The 16,591-nt window shown below is 49.4% G+C and overlaps 1 protein-coding gene and 1 long non-coding RNA gene across 2 annotated transcripts in view; one reads left to right on the forward strand and one right to left on the reverse strand.

Annotated features, from left to right (window-relative positions):
• Positions 1-5,694: 5,694 nt before the first annotated feature.
• The window catches only part of PLB1 (phospholipase B1), a 143,254-nt gene continuing 132,357 nt past the window's right edge, over positions 5,695-16,591 (reverse strand). The window contains exons 55-59 of the mRNA XM_042982257.1: positions 15,352-15,433; positions 14,141-14,245; positions 13,580-13,675; positions 7,516-7,590; positions 5,695-6,116 (exon numbers count right to left, since the gene is read on the reverse strand). Coding sequence (XP_042838191.1) covers positions 5,913-6,116; positions 7,516-7,590; positions 13,580-13,675; positions 14,141-14,245; positions 15,352-15,433 — 562 coding nt within the window. The 3' untranslated portion in view covers positions 5,695-5,912. The remainder of the gene's footprint in view (positions 6,117-7,515; positions 7,591-13,579; positions 13,676-14,140; positions 14,246-15,351; positions 15,434-16,591) is intronic.
• On the forward strand, positions 8,146-10,998 carry LOC107180243. The gene is made up of 3 exons (XR_001511009.2): positions 8,146-8,594; positions 8,719-8,841; positions 10,882-10,998. It is a non-coding gene; the product is annotated as an uncharacterized LOC107180243 (long non-coding RNA).

The following is a 16,591-nucleotide window of genomic DNA, read 5'->3' on the forward strand; positions in this document are numbered from 1 at the left end:
GTCATTCCTAATAATCCAGGATTAGATCCTCTCTTGCTCCTGTCTGATCTTCAGCTCTCCTACTCCCTGCTTGGGGTGGATTCTTCAATCACTGAGCCAGACTGTGCTTGAGACTTTCATTGGTCATAATGAAATTCAAATGACTGAAGCACTGTCCATGAGGAATGTATTTAGGGGAAGCCTCTGTTCTCTCCTCTCCTCCCTTTCTTTCCCGTGCCTGCCCCAACTCTCCTCAGGACCATGCATGAGCACCTGAGGGCAGCTTGCTTGTTGCCGGAGGGTGAGCCAGGGCCTCTCTAGGGGGACATACACCCCCTTGGCCATTGGTATGTGACAGGGCCAGCTGCCAGAGTGGTGGGACAAGCTTGTAGTGACAAGTCTTCTGGACATTGCACAGAGGTACAGGATGCACGCCCTTAAGTGGCCTCCTTCTGCTGAAGCCCAGTGAGCTCTTGCTGCTACACATTGAGTGCTTTGTTGCTGGGGAACTGGCCTTAAACCGGCTACCGGTTCTAGGGCCGGAGGCTGCTTCTGTGGCCAGCTGGATCCAGGGCCTGCCCTAATGCAGGCTCCTTCCCCCCCCCCCCCCCCCCACTCACGTCAACTTTGACTTCTGTTTCCTTCGCTGTGGTGACTTTGTAATGAATACTCATCAGAGTTCCGTATATGGCCCTTTGGAACAGCCTTTCCATGTTGGCTGGGAAAACCAAGGTTTTCCTGGGCATATCCTCAGGCTTGAGAGCCTAAAACGGCTCCCTCCCACTGGTCACCGAATAAATAGGCAACTTAATTTAGTTCTTCCATTTTTTTTAACTTAAAAATGATGAAATATACATAGAAAAAGCCTGAAATCCATTTCAATTCAGTTTAAAGAATAATTATCAAGCAAGCTCATGCTAAGAAATAGCAATTCTTATGTCTCAGAAGCCTTCCATGGGTCCCTCCTCATCACCATCCCCCTCCTTTCAAAGGTAACTATTTTACTGACTTTTATGATCTTGTTACATTGAATTCCTTTACCACATTTGCTACCTATCTCCACTTTTAAATGGAATCCTGTCGCATGCATTCTTTGTAAAACTTTCTACGTTATATGTAAGACTCACCCAAGTTGATGAATGCAGCTGTTGTGATTGATTTTTCACTGATGCATAAATGCTCCAGGTTACTAATATACCATGAGCTATTTTCCCAATCCGCCATTGATGGGCATTGATCTCCATGTTTCTGGTTTTATTGTCCTTATGAAACATTGCTGTGTGTGTTCTTGCACATATCTCCCTGGAGGGATGCATTTGCAAATGTTTTTTTGGGAACTGTCTCCTAGAGATGGAATTACTGGCTTGTCCATTTCCTCTTGTTCAATCTTACTAGGTTTTTCTAGGATATCCTTAGGTTCTATATATCTAATTTTAAAAAATGTTTTCTCTTTATTTTAAAAGTCGTTCTTTAAAAAAAATTTTTTTTAAATGTTTATCTTTGAGAGATCATGAGCAGGGAGAGAAGGAGACACAGAATCCGAAACAGGCTCCAGGCTCTGAGCTGTCAGCACAGAGCCCGACACAGGGCTCGAATCCACGAACCAGACCCTGAGATCATGACCTGAGCTGAAGTCAGATGCTTAACTGACTGAGCCACCAGACGCCCCCAAAGTCATTCTTGTTTAATGTTTCAAAAGCTAAAAACATGATTTTCAGGCAAATATAGGATGAACGCTTGTCAAAGAGTTTAACTGAGTAATTGATGAAGGAATCATTTGGATAGTTAAGTCTGGTTCAAGGGAGAATTTGGGCAATGGAAATTTACATTGTTGGTCACAGAAATGTTGAAAGGATGTTGCTAATAGATGTAAAACTTGTTAATGTCCTATAGAGTGATAAAACTGTAACCTTAGGTGACTTTTTTTTTTTATCAGTCAGAAATCCAACAGAAAACAGAACTTCTCAGTGTCTGGGCTCTAATCAAACAGTGTAGCAAAGTCAAATGCAGGTATATTCTAGATAACTAAGTATTTCTTCGATGAGCTTGTTAAACTTGTTGAATTGACAGGACAAAAGGTCCCTCTTCTGTCTTCTCTCCAAGTTTGGGTTATTTTTTCTTAATGATACTGTACTTTGCTTCCACATCTGTAGTGAGGATCAGAGGAGATGAAGTGTTTTGTAAGGGACCAAATATATTTTCATTACTATGGTTGTTTTATAAAGCCCCTTGAATAATCTACTAGAACTAATACTGATATGGGAAGGGAGTTAATTATTGAATACCTATTTTTTTAAATACCATTTAATTAAATGACATTGTGTTAAATGTCATTTCATTCTTATAAAGAGGCTGAATAAACATAGAATCTGCTTTAGTTATCTCTGTAAGGTTGGGATAATAGCTGTGTCTACCTCATTGGGCTGTTGTGAGAATTAATGATGGACTGCTAAAAACAGTGCCTAGGACACAGTAAATACACAAAAATGTTGTTTCAAGAAGTGATCTGTTTTTGAACACTTCTGAAGTTTATTTTTCTTTAATAACAATATATTCTATTTCTAGGAATTCTATTTGGTTCTTAGTTTCTGCCTTAAAGTTTTTTTTAATGTTTATTTTTGAGAGAGAGAGGGAGAGAGAGAGCGCAAGCAGGGGAGGGACAGAGAGCAAGAGGGAGACCCAATCTGAAGCAGGCTCCAGGCTCTGAGCTGTCAGCACGGAGCCTGACGTGGGGCTCGAACCCACGAACTGTGAGAACATGACCTGAGCTAAAGTTGGATGCTTAACCAACTGAGCCACCCAGGCACTCCAGTTTCTGCCTTTTTAAAAGAAATAATGACTTATTCTAGTTTCATGTTTTAAATTCCTTTGCCTTTAATATTTCTAGACATATTTATGGTCTGTCTTCAATACTGCTGTTATGTAAAATCTCCATTTGTGTCTACAAATTCTCAGAGCCATTGTCTTCATTTTTTGGGGTTTTTTTTTAATTAAAAGATTTGCTCACTGCTAGAACTCCACACGTGCTCTAGCAAAATAAATCTTAGTCCCTGTAGTTTTTAAAATGATAGATTTTTTTTTTAACTAGAGATGGTGGACTCCTTCAGACCAATTGGAAGCAGAGAAACTCATGGTGTCATCACAGCCTCGGTAAGATAATATCCCCCCTTTCTAGATTTTTATTTTACGACACATTCGTTTACAATTTGGCCTCCTTCACTTCTAGGATCACATGTTTTGTATTTTCAGGTTATTCCCCCACCCTGGACACCAGTATTCATTTTGATGAATGTCCATTCTGTAATGTGAGTATAACTCTCGGCCAGCCACCTCTTCTCTGAGTCTGGGTTTCCCCCTCTGTGAAAAGAGGAGAATAGGGATTTGCAGTTTAATTCCCCTGTGCCATGGTGTCCATCATAGTGTGAACACCCCGTCAGCTTTTATTGGTATTATTTTCTTTGCGCTATTCTTTTGCCGGTAACATTTACATTCCCAAATCCCATGCAGCCTGATAGTACAACCATTACAAGTCTAGTCATTACAAACTCCTTGTCCTTTCCAGGGTGCCCCCCGATCCTCCTCCGTCCTCGTTTTTCTGGCTCGCTTGTTGCCCCCCGTGCACACCACGCTCATTTGTCTCTCCACTTTGATGGAGTTTGCCTAGTCTCAACGCCACCATTTTTTTCCCCGGCCTCTAACCAAGTTCTCACACCATTCTTCAGAGCTCAAAGTTCCATGCTCTTTATGAAGGCTTTTGACCAAGTTTAATGCACACTACTCTCTTTTGAATTCAGAACACTCTGTGGAGAGCACTGTGGAGCACAGCATTCTCAGAATTTGGTGGTTTCATTCATGGTGTGGCAATGGGTGTTGTCCTAACTAGACTGGCCATTTTCCCGTAGAAGATGCCACATATCCGATGTATACACACTTCTACGAGGTGCAAGTAGCTACTCTCACATACTTAAAATTTTTGGCATTTTATTACGCACTCAGTGGGAATTCAGGGTCTGGCTCATGCTTGTGTCTGTTTGTGCCGAGTGTTTCCTTGGGCACCAGCCTGGGACTACTTTTTGGGGGGCTAATTTTTCAGACTGGGGACTCCTGGATCACTCGGGTAGTATAAATTCCAACCCAAGTGTGAGGACGGATGTGTGATTATGAATTCCATGCTTCTTTGAGGTGGGAGCTACTGGAGGAAGCTACTTGAGAAAGAAGAAAAAGGCGCATGGTGGCACTGGGCTCTTAGAGTTCACGGGCTCTCTGCTATTAACTGTGGTGAGCCAGGAGCACAAGCTGGAATGTGGTGGGTCTTTAGGAAATGTATGGTTCGGTCACTACGTTTTTCTGGTCCATAGGAAGAATGGGGGGGCGGGGCAGGTATGCTGTTCCCATAGTACAGAAACCGAAACTGGAGACCAGATGAACCCTGGGGCTGGATCGAGGTTCTCTGGGGACCTCATTCTGTGTGCCAGAGAGATAAGATAGTGGACCTTCACGAATGGAAGACAAGCAGTCTTTGTTGGTACGTGACTGCCCAATTCCCCAATTCGTCTCTGAACCTCTCCACTTCCCTGACCATCTGAACCCTATCTCAACTCTTCACAGACGAGAAAACAATCCCCTTTTATGTATGTAGTATTTTAGAGTTACAGAGCATTTTTATATGCCCCCCCCCCCCCCCCCCCAGCAGTGCTGTGAAGCAGGCAAAATGAGGACTTTCGTTTTACAGATGAAATATCTGAGAAACCGGGGCCCGGGCTGGTGTTGGGTTTGCTCTGAAGGCCCTCCCCCCATTCAAATGGTATGCCTGGGGATTCTAACTCACATTCTTGGTCACCCCAATCTTTGGGATCAGGGAGGTCCTTGGCATGCAGATGATAATGGAATTCTCTCTTATTTTTTACTGAGGTGAAATTCACATGGCCTACGATTTGCCATTTTAAAGTGAACAGTTCAGTGGCATTCAGAGCAAGGGCATCCACAATGTTGTGCAACTACCACCTTTAGTTTTTCATCACTTCCTCCCTGGGATTTTGTGCAGAATACACGAGAATCTGTGTAAGACATCCAGCTCAGGGGCTCAAGGAATGCAGCCTGTATTCTCAGCCTCTCTCTAGTGCTCTCTCCACCACCTGGTAACGTAGAAAGAGGAATTCTTTCCCAAAGTTAGCACTTTGAGAAAATCAGGTGAAGGTAAATAAAGTATTTACGTCCCAATCCCCCCCCCCCCTTTTTTTTAAAGGCATTTCAAAATTTATCTCTTCCAGATGATAACTTTCCCCAAGGAACTCTTCCTATTCTCAGAGGGATCAGGCACCTTTACCTACCAATGCCCAGGAACAGAATTGTACCTTGTCATGAGCTTCTTGCTTTTTTGAAGGAGTTTGTCTTTTGAGGGAGTTGGTGGCACGCACACCCTTGCAAGTATCACTGTGCACTACGTTGTCCTGGGTACGAAACAGGTGTAGAAAAGCTATGTGTTGGAGTGAATGGTGGCCAGCCAGCCCCACTATATTCTAGCCAGCACCTGGTGGCCAGCATTTTCCCCACCTTTTACATAGTGGGTTTGGTGACTGGCGATATGTTCATTGGGTGCCAGGCTGGGCTCTGGTTGGCCATCACTTGGGCAGCTCTGGCTGAGGCAGGACATGAAAGGCTCTAGCTCCCACACCTGCGTCGCACAACGGATGGAAAGCGAGAGCTTCAAGCAGGTTAACCCAAGAATAGAATGACTTTGGCCTTTATTTAAATTTGGCAATTCCAGGAGCATAGGCTCTGGGCCCCAAGGAGTCGTGACTGTCCCTTTGGCTTCCTATGTCACCAGGTGACGAAGCAAATGCTCTCTGTGGTGGCCAAGGTGGCTGAGGTAGACGGCTGGTGAGGAGTGTGGCTGGGGAATTTGGGATGAGTGCATGCCCGTGGCTGGAGGCCTAGAATCTCATAGTGTTGAGGCTCATTGGAGGATTTTCCCGCTGGCGACCTCCTATGGCTCTCCATGCCATCACTGCGCCGACGCCAAGTGCAAGGCCACCTCCTGCCGCCACAGGCAAGGCCCAGGACAGCACCGTGGGGCCTGTTTCAGAATGGTCTTGGAGTAGCTGACTATTCCTCAGGGTGTGGAGGTAAGGGCTCTCCTGTGGAGGAAGAGAGGGTCAGGGGTTACGGGTCTCTGAAAACCATCCTTCTGCCCACCTTGGGCTCGCTTAGTCCCTAGCCCTGGGGAACAATGGTGCAATAACCTCACCCATTTTCTCTGCTCATCCTTCATCGACACTGTGCTCAAACCTCCTGAACGCGGATGGGTATCCAAAGTGGTCAATACCCAGCTATAACCTCCTTTTAGTTTCTCACCTGTATCTCTTTTCCCTGTCAACCTGATACTGAGATTGGGAACTGATAGGCGACCAGAGGGAGAGAGTCCTGGGGGCTGCAGAGCCCCCACCTCTTTTTTTCTCAAGGCCACCACTGGACAGCTGTCCCCATTCCCCCATCCTAGGAGTGCCCGTGAGCAGGGACGACAGTCAGTGTGGAAGGACAGCTGGTCCTGTGGTAGGTTTGAGACCCGAGCGTGAAGGGCCAGAAGAGGAGGTATTCAGGCCTGCTTCCCTGGATTCTCTCCTTCCTCTGTGCACACGAGTGTGGAGCCCTGTGTAGGAGCTGAGAGAGTGCCGAGAACGTGACCACTCTCACGGTCTTGGCCAAGTTCAGAGACAATCACATCACAAAGGAGACTCAGTCCCAGTCTTTTGAGAAGTGTGAACAGAAAAGAGACGAACACGGATGCGTGCTGGAGGCAGCAGCCTTAGGGTGAGGGGACAGGAGAGTAGACCAGGGAGGGCAGCACCTGAGCCTTACAGGGTGTGGCTTTCTCCTGCAGGCAGAGATGGGGATGAGCCTCTGGGAGGAGCAGGTGGCAGAGTGAAAGCACAGACCTGGCAACTGTGGGGCTTGGCTGGGCAGCTGATCCTTTCTCCAGGAACATAGTGTGTCTAAGGTGATAGAGGAAGCTGGGTCTCCCCTCTGGATGCTCCAGTGGGACCAGGGAAAGGTTTCAAGCAGCCTTGACAAGACTAGAGTGACTTTCCAGGTAGGCTGTGTAGTGCCTGGCAGCGGTTACAGGAGGGCAGGGAAAGGAGGGGAGAGCTGGGGGACATGTTAGGAGCTTGGTCAGCCATCCTGGTGAGGGCAGTAAGGGAAGAAAGGATGTGCTGGGACGGGATGAAAAGGAATCTGCGCTCCACAGCAGACACGGTGTCTTACTTCTTTCTGCACAGCACCCCCTCCCCCACCAGTGCCCCTTCAACTGCCTCCCCTGAGTGCCTCTTCCATCGGACCTGCTGCTTTCCCCCACACCCCGAGGAGCTGTGAAGTTTCAGGGACAAGGAGAAGAGGTGAGAATGGATAATGATGGCAGTTGCATGATGATAAAGCTCCCAGGGAACTCCTTTGAGCCTCTAGGTCTCAGGGACCCCTGCCCCCTAGGCATCTGTTTCACGCTGGATGGAACAGGCCGGATGTTAGGACATTACTCACAGGAGAGGGGCATTTGAGTTTGGTTCGGCTGTGGGTGAAGTTGTTGGAGGTTGTCTTATGGCCCACTGGCTCCAGCTGGAGAGAGAGAAAGGACACTGTGATTTCCTCTGAAGCTGAGTATCTCACACCTGATTCCCTCCTTCTGCAAGGGTGGGTTGACACCAGCAATAAACACAAGATCCACGTCAGATCCCAGCTGCCCTGGCCAGAGCTGGACCTGACTTCTGATTCAGAAGGGGCGGATCAGAGTCCATCAGGCAGGGTGGGACCCTGAGCCTGTGTCCTGGATTTACCAAGGAGGACCCTGGGGCCCAGGAGACACGGATCGGTCCTGCCACAGCCAGTGTGTGGAAAGGCCTGGCCCAGCCTCACCATCTCCTGCTTCCCTTCTGGGTGGCTGTGATCATAGACACTCTGCAGTTTTAATTTTATAAAATGTTGATCATCCTATTAACCAACTTGAAGTGTGTGGGGCTAGTCAGTTTCAGAAAAACTTTGAAAACATATTGGTTACCGTGACGTCCTTACTATATATACTTGGCTTGCCAACCTTAAGAAATCAAAGTTTCTCGCTTGAGCTACGTTGTTTTTCACACAGATGTAGAGGTTTACCTGAAACATCCCTGGAGCGATTGTTGTTCAGAGAGGTTCTGCTTAACACTTTGAATCCTGGGACCCTCTGAGGATGAGCTGGAAGCCACTCTCTACCCCTTCCCGGCACCGTTAGCCTGTAGCCGCCTCCTGCCGTGGCCAGCGCTGAGAAGTGTGCTCCCTCCTGTTTACACATCCTGACTGCGTAGCCTCTACCCTTAGAATCTGCTTCCCTGCCTGGTCCTGAGCCCCTCAGGTACTGCCCGTAGGGGAAGCGAAAGCACAAGATGCCAGCTAACCACCACACCTGGCCCGTGATCTTGCTTTCTGTTGTTTCTTTACACCTGTTCCTTCGCACGAGAAGGGTAGGGTCGGCTGCTCTGGTCCTGAGAGACACCGCGGTGACTGGCACAGCACAGTGGGAGCATCGCCTGGGGCCTGGTTCTGCTGCTATTGCCATGCCAGGCAGGCTCCTGGGCTGCTCTGAGGTCAGGGGTGGGGCACTAAACCCCGTCCTGACCACCCCGATTCGGTGGCTGTGAGCAGCAGCTGAGAAGATGAAATGAAAGCTCACTGAGGTGGTTTACATATGGATTGTTGCTACTTCCTTAGAGCTGAGGAAGCACAAACTTCTTGTGATGGAACCACCGTCGAGGGACAGTATAGACGCTCAAGGTCAGGTTGGCTGATTCCCGGACATTCCAGGAACCCAGGAACCGACTGGCACAGAGGAAGGTAAGGATCACGTGGGGTTGATGACTGCATCTGTTTCTCCCTTTCTCCTGGCTCCTTGTCACCAGTGCCCAATGTACCTTCCAGCTGTCAGCCAGCTACCTTCACCGCTTGACTGAAGCTCTGGCCAAGGTCACCTTGACCTCCAGCTCGCCAGATCCACTACTCACTTTTCTGTCTTCTTGACTTTTCAGCAACATTTGTCAAAGTTGGTGCTTCCCTCTCGAAACACTCTCCTGCCTGGGCTCCCCGAACAAGGTCCTCTTCTTTTCTCCTTCCTGCCTTCCCCACCCCCTCCTCCTCTGTCACTGGAGTCCAGAGTTGGAATGAGGGTCCAGGGGCCTGGTGGTTGGTCCACACTCTTTGCCAACTACTCTTCTCTAGGAGGCCTCACTCAGTCCATGGCCTCAAATACCCCCACCCATTAACAACTCCCACATTTTGTTTTTTCTAAATTTCCGTTCCTGATCATGATTCATTCTTGCTTGCCTGATGCCTCCAGGTGGATTTCTAGAAGGCAGTTCACACTTCTTATGGCCAAAAGAGAACTTTCAATTTTTTTCCCCCTCAAGCCTATTTATTTCTTTCTACCACCTCAACCACCCACCCAATTGATTTTTTTTCTTTATTCCTTGACCCCGAATAAAGGAGTCTTTTATTCCTTTTTGTTTTAAATTTAAATTCCAGTGTAATATTAGTTTCAGGTGTATAACAGTGATTCAACAAGTCCCTACAACACCCGGGACTCGACACAGCAAGTGCACTCCTTGATCCCCATCACCTGTTTACCCATCCCTCCCACCCCCCTCTGGCCCTTATTCTTTTTCTACCTCCCCCATCAGCCAGTCCAAAACCTATCCCAAATCTGACTCCTTTGCTCCTTCTCCACTGTCATCACCCTGGGCCCAGGCACCTTCGTCTCTCACCTGGGCTCCACTTCCTTCCCTCTAGTCCACTGCTATATGGCAGCCAAAGGGCACACCAGGTCTCGTGGCTCCCCTGTTGGAAGCCATCCAAGGACATGGCCCTGTTCTTGCTTACCTCTCTGACCTTGTTCACTTCCCTCCAGTTACACTGGCCTCCATGCTGCTCAGACACTTCAGACTCATTCCTGACTCCGGGCCCACACAGGTCTTATTTCCTCTGCCTGGAACACTCTGGCTCTAGACCTCTGCATGCCTGGCAGACTCTTGACATTCAGTTCTCAGTTCACATGTGACTCTTGGATGAGGCCTTTGCTCCCGCCATTATTCTGTCACAGTACCTGCCCCCACCCTCTTTTAAAGCCCTGAATATGGTCAGAAATTCTTAACGATTTGTTGGTTTTTGTCTATCGTTTGCCCAGGAGTGCAAGGATGTTCCCTTCCCCAGCACCTGGAATAGTCCCCACTGCATAGTGATGCTCAATAAAGAGTAGATGAGGGACTGGGTGGGTGAACTGGAGTCACGGAGCCCTGAGTGGAGAAGCTCAGATGAGAAGGCCTGGGGCAGGGTGCAATGGGCTGAGTGGGCTTCTAGTCTGTTCTAGGGATTCAGAGAAGGCTTCCTCTAGGAGCTGGCATCTGAGTTGAGTGTTAAGGTGGCTATGAATTCGGAGAAGGTTGCAAGGGCAGCCCAAGATGTAAGGGAATGAGCAAGAGCAGACACACAGAGGCACCATGGGTGGTGCAGGAAACTACTCCTTCCCAGACAGCCCAACTGCCAGTCGGAGGGTGGCGGGAACGACCACTAGAGAGGTCAATTAGGGCCAAGTCTCAGAAGGCCTGGGGTGCTATGCTGAGGGGCCTGGACTTTGTCCTTCGAGGAGGGGCAGGCCTTGGAAGTTTGGTCAGATTTTCATTTCCACAGATTCCTGTGGCTGCCCTGTGGCAAACAGATGGAAGGCAGTGGTTTGCAAACTCTGTACAATAATATCACTTGAGACCTTTTGGAACCTACAAAACCTGTGGGCTACCCCAGACTAATCCAGAATTTCTGGGGATGAGGCCCAGGCACTAGTGGTTGTTTGTCTTGTTTTTTCTTTAAATCAACTTTCTACCGAAGCTAACAGGAGAAGCACTGCAGATCATAAGTGAACAGCTGGTAAATTGTGATCAAATGTACCCGTGTAACCGGCATCCAGATCAAGGTACGGGATACTGCCAGCACTCCAGAGCTCCCCTCCCCCCTCCAAAAACCATACAATAATTCACTTGTTTTTGAAATGTATAGACATAGTTGCGTGTCGTTGAACCTTATTTATTTGCTGTAAGGTATTCCATTGCGTGAATGTGCCACATTTTGATTATCCATTCTATTGGTGGACATGGGGGGAGCTTCCTGCCTGGGGATTATGAACGGTGCTGCTGTGACTTTTCAGGTGAGCCCACATGTACATTTCTGTTGGGGATCTACATGGGGGTGGGGTCGCTGGGTCACAGGGAATCCAAATGCTCAGCCTTAGTGGATATGCCAAACTGGCTGCCAGTGTGAAAATCTCCCAGATTATTCTAACCTCTGGCCACAGCTGAGCTTTGCTGTTCTAATGGCGGTAAGCCCAGACACAGGGACACCGGTTAGGAGGCTTGCATGGTCACCCGGCCCCTGGGCAGATGCAAATGTTAGCAGACAGTAAGATTTCTAGTGAAGAGGGAGCAGGCATCAGAAAAAAGAAGGAAAAACTGCTTGTAGGAAGAAAAAAAAGGAAAACAGCCTCACGCTGCTGGTGCTTTTGGTGTTGGCTTTGCAAAGGTCGCTGGAGAAGGAGGCATAATCTGTTGCGAGAGGAGAGGCAGAAGATGAAATAGTGTAAAGTGTGTTTGTGGCCACAGTAGAGTGCCTGGCAAGCGTCAGCCAAAGCCTGCAGACACTATGTCATAGGACTGTCATTGTGAGACATGAATTCACTGGTTATATATGTGCTGATCCAGTTGGGAGCGGGGAGGCCGGGTGATGCTGTGGCCAGGGCACTAGGGGATAGATTAGACATGGTCTAATCTCGGCTTGGCCACGACCAGGCTGTGCGATCCTGGGCAAAATGCTTCATATCCCTGTAGTCTAGTTAGAGCATTCTGGCTACATGAACTGTTAAGATCTTTTCTGGTTCTAATGGACTCTTACATATGTCACTCTAGAGGTGACAGCAGAAGACGATCTGAAAAGTTGGCATGATGTAATAACTTTATATCTGAGATGGTTTTGGATGAGAACACTGGACTATCAAATTCCCTAAATTATCTAGCACAGGAGAAGATACTCTCAGATGATTTCAGTTTTGTTTTAGTTTTTTAAAATTAGGGATATGGCCAGGACACTGGTGGCTGGGAGCCCCAGACAGTCTTGTAATGTTACTAATATGGCAGCATTCACCTTTTGTTTTCATATCTAATCCCCTCCCACTTGCCTTTGTGTATAAAAGCCTCTCACCTGGGGGTACCTGGGTTCCTCAGTCAGTTGAGTATCTGACTCTTGATTTCTGCTCAGGTCATGATCTCACGGTTTGTGAGACTGAGCCCCGCGTCGGGCTCTCTGCTGACAGCGTGGAGCCCACTTAGGAGTCTCTCCCTCTTCCCCTCCCCTGCTCGTGCCCTCTCAAAAATAAACATTAAAAACAAATCCTGTGGCTTTCCCTGAGCTCTCAGGGGGATACATGGGACTGTGCACAGACACCCACTCTTTGGAGGGGATGTAAAAGGAATGAGGTCATGGGACTCAGCCGTGAAGGAGAACTGGACTTCAAAACCACTCTCAGGAATTATGTTGTGCAAACTTTGATTAAAAAGATTACCGTGGAGGTTGGGTAGGAGGGAGGGCAAGGATGTTTTGACTGTAATTCCAAGTCCTGGGCTGATAGACTGTGACGAAACCTTTAGCAGGGGGCAGATTATGGTGTCAAGAGCAGGAGACAAAGGGAGAGGAAGGCTGAGACTGATTAAGTAGGCCAAGGATGGAACGTGCTGGCATGCTGCTCAGGGGACGGCAGTGCTGGGCTCGCTGGCTAAGGAGGCAGGTGTGGGAATATTCGCGCCGGGGAATGCCGGCAGAGCCCCGGCCAGCCCCAACGGCAGTAAAAGTGGGAGTGTGGATGTGTTTAGTCACCATGGGAGAAACGGGAGAATGCAGGTTGGGGTGGGGATTGGGTTACCCGCTGAGCCAAGATCAAAAGAAGCCACTGGGTTGGAAAGGCATTTCATTTGCTCTGCGCCACAGGATACAGCTATTGTGGTGACCGGTCCAGCTCTGTGCCGACACAGCTGATTGTAGAGGAGTGGCCAGCCATCAGAGGCAAGGCCAGGTGACCCTGTGGCCCCTCGGCTGTATGTTCGTTTCCTAAGGTCCCCATTAGCCCCATCAGAAAGGACTGGAGAGACAGGCTGGGTGGCTCTTTTCTTTGTGATGTTCCAGAAAACGATAACTGGGAATGTGTTGAGACTGGAGTCCTGGGGGCTGGCATTTATTGGATGCTAACGATTGTGTTTTGTGCTGCACACACGTTACCCTCAACAAGGTCACACGGTAAGGGGCTGAAGCTGCTATTTTCATCCTGTTTATCTGATTACAAAATTATCCCCCCCGCCCCACCCAGCACTGGGAAATTGCTAAAATAATGGAATCTGTCAGGACAAATAATAAGGTATGCTGCCATTCTGAGCTTTGCGGAGAAAGGGGCTCCTTCCATCAGTAGGTCTTTGTTTTGGGCAACGGTCAACAGCCTTGAGCTGCCTCCTTTGACACACAGCCCACTAGGTGCTCGGCCACTCACCATGTTGTTCCAGAGTGCGATGGCCATCTCTGCGTGACCACGTTCTGAGAAGTGGAAACAGTCCTCGGAGAAGAAGGTGAGGTCAGCGCCACCTCTCTGTGACCAAAGGCAAAGGGATTACCTTTCTGGGAAAAAGGTGCAGCTACCCACCCCTGCGGGCACCCTGGGCATTTTCCCTTCCAATTCTGCTGCCAGTTGTCTCGGATACTGATGGACAAACTCCCCAGTTTTGGAACTTTTTAAAAGACCTAAATTATAGCCACCCCCAGTCCATCCCTTTTCCTTTGGCATCCCTGCCCTGATAGTTGAAAAAAAAAATAGGAAGCTTTCCATTCTATCCCAATCTAGCAAATACCAGGGCCATGCCTGGGGAGCTTGGTCACTGCTGACATTCTCCCTTTCCTTCCAAGTACATCCAGGTTCCATTCAGACCAAAAGAAAAGGTAAACAGAAAAAGCAACTCCCTAGGAGCCCTCTTAGAACTACATGGTCAGAAAAAGCCCAGGTACAGAAGGAAGTATATCGCCTAAGAATAGCCTCCCAGAATTGCCTGTGGCTTACGCTGTTCAGGGGGACAAGAGTGTTCTGGAAGAAAGGCTGCACGACCACTGCGAAATCTTCACGCTGCAGGTACTGGTGCCAGTATGACAACCTGGAGATGGCACTCTGGGGATGGGAGAGAGGTTCCTCAACCCTCCTGGCAGGACTGGGCAGATGGGTTCTAGTCCTGCCTTGTGCTGGCTGTGAGGGGCCAGCCCACCCTCACCCAACGTGACTTCAGGGGATGCTCCAGTGCACGTGCAGGCATTCATCCTGCCTGTACCTGGGCACCACCTGTTCTGTTCAGAAGTCTCCGAGGCTGGATTTGAACCTCTGACCAGACTGCTTGGGCCAAAGACCTCCCCTGTTCTTGCTGCATGAAGAGCTGAAGTACCACACGGGGCTCCACATCTAGCTCAAATGGGGAGCATTTCAACACTAGCTCCCCAAGATGCCTATAAACTTGGAGGATGAGTGTCCATGTAAAAGGGATAGATGGGCTTCTCTTCCAGAAGCTTTTAGGGGCGCCTGGGGGGGGGGCGCTCAGCTGATTGAGCGTCTGACTTCGGCCCAGGTTGTGACCTCATGGTTCATGAGTTTGAGCCCCACAGCAGGCTCTGTGCTGTCAGGCTCCGTGCTGTGGGTTCTGTGTCTCTCTCTCTGCCCCTCCCCAGCTTGTACTCTTTCTCTTTCAAAAATAAACATTAAAAAAACAAAAAAAAGCTTCCACTCCATCTGGAAAAAAGGGCCAGGATGTTAAAAACAACAACAAAACAAACATGAGAACCAGATAGGGCTTCAGGGTCAGGCAGAGATACCTGGGGGGAAGTTTAGGCAGGGGAAACTTCTTGGAAGAGGTGAGAAGACCTGTCCTGTGCACAAGATGGAGACGTAGAAGAAAGATGTGGGGTGGGCATAGCAAGAGGGGACAGCAGGGGTGCACGCAGGGCTGGGCTAAAGCCCAACAGGGCGGTAGACACCTGCCCTGCCTCCTCTGGGTGAGAGATGATGTCTGGCACGTGGCATCTACTCTGGTCACCAGGCAGCGAGGCAGGAATCCTCCCAGCTTTCTCTGAGATTTCTCCCTGCCTGACTTGGTGTTCTTTTCACCCGGAGAAGGGTTGCAAGGCCTGTGATCTGCCTTTAGGGAGAGGCCTTGCTCTCAGCAAGCCCTGCTCTGGGAGTAGAGGGGGTTCCCAGCTGGGACAGGAGGAGGAGGGCTGCGGGTTCACCTGGAAGTTCCAGTTCATTTTCTTCAGTTCTTGCATCTCCAGAGAATTCTCCTGGGAACGCGTGAGGCAAGTGCAGTTGCTCCTGGGAGAGAAGGGGTCCTGTGGAGAGGTGCCTGGGTGGCTGACCCCTCCCCCCACCAAGGGAAGAAGGCCTGGACCCTGTATTGCCTTGCATGGGAGGATGGTAATACACAGGTGCCCCTGCCACACAGCCTTGGGTGACTCCTGGACCCAGGTCACAGACTGGGCACTAGGGGTAGCAGGTGCTTGTTTAAAGAGAAGGTGGGAGAACTGGCACCCGATATCTGGGTCCCCTTGCCACCTGGCTGCTCCCGCCCAAGCCTGGGCTTCCTCCAGGGAAGGGCTGGAGGTTTGGAAAGACTGCCATCACCACCTTATCTCTCTCCATGTTCCGGAGGGCCCCAGCTCTACTTCCAGCTGCTTAGCGCTTGCCCTCAGGGCTCCAGAGCGGGGAGCCTCTTGGGAAGCAGACCTGAAGATCCTGCAGGAGCCGTTCACACCTCCTAGCTACTGCCTGTTCCACCCTGGCCGGTTCCCAAGGGGAATGGGAACCAGCCGGTCACCTTCCCAGCAAATCCATGGGACCCCCAGCTGGCACTCCTCGGCCCCCTGCAGAATCTCCTCTTCCATAGCAGCCTCACAGGAAGTCTGGGTGACCCTCTGGCCTCAGAAGCTGACAACTTCCTGCCAGGGTCACAGCTGAGCTTTAATAAATTCCAGCCACCAACAGAAATTCATGTCTTGTACAACATACCTTAGCTCTAAGCCTGGCTTTCAAGGATGTTCTAAAAGCTACCGCTATACTGAGCGCCTGCCCCACAGGGACCAAGCCTGTGACACGCATTTCCTCTAGACCTCGCATTCCAGGTGAAGAGGAGGCCCAGAGAGGTTATCTAGTTTGTGCAAGGTCCCACAGCTCCTACATGGCAGACCCAGGTCCAAGACAGGTGTCTTGGATGCCCATTGCTCCATATTTGAGAGGCAGCACAGGGCAATCACAGATGGTGCCGGAGGCCTTAAGGATCATTGGTGTGTGTCTCACTTTACAGAAAAGCAAACTGGGGTCCAGAGAAATAAAATGACTTGCATACAGTAGGCATTCAATAGCATAGAGGTATTTCTGAATGATCTTCCAAGCCCCTGGCTAATTGCTGACATCTGCCTTCTGGATAGGCTCGCCTGCCTCTGCCCGCACTGGTCCATCTGTCGGCACCTGTGA

The sequence above is a fragment of the Panthera tigris genome, chromosome A3 (genome assembly GCF_018350195.1).
Source record: "Panthera tigris isolate Pti1 chromosome A3, P.tigris_Pti1_mat1.1, whole genome shotgun sequence".
Lineage (NCBI taxonomy): Eukaryota > Metazoa > Chordata > Mammalia > Carnivora > Felidae > Panthera > Panthera tigris.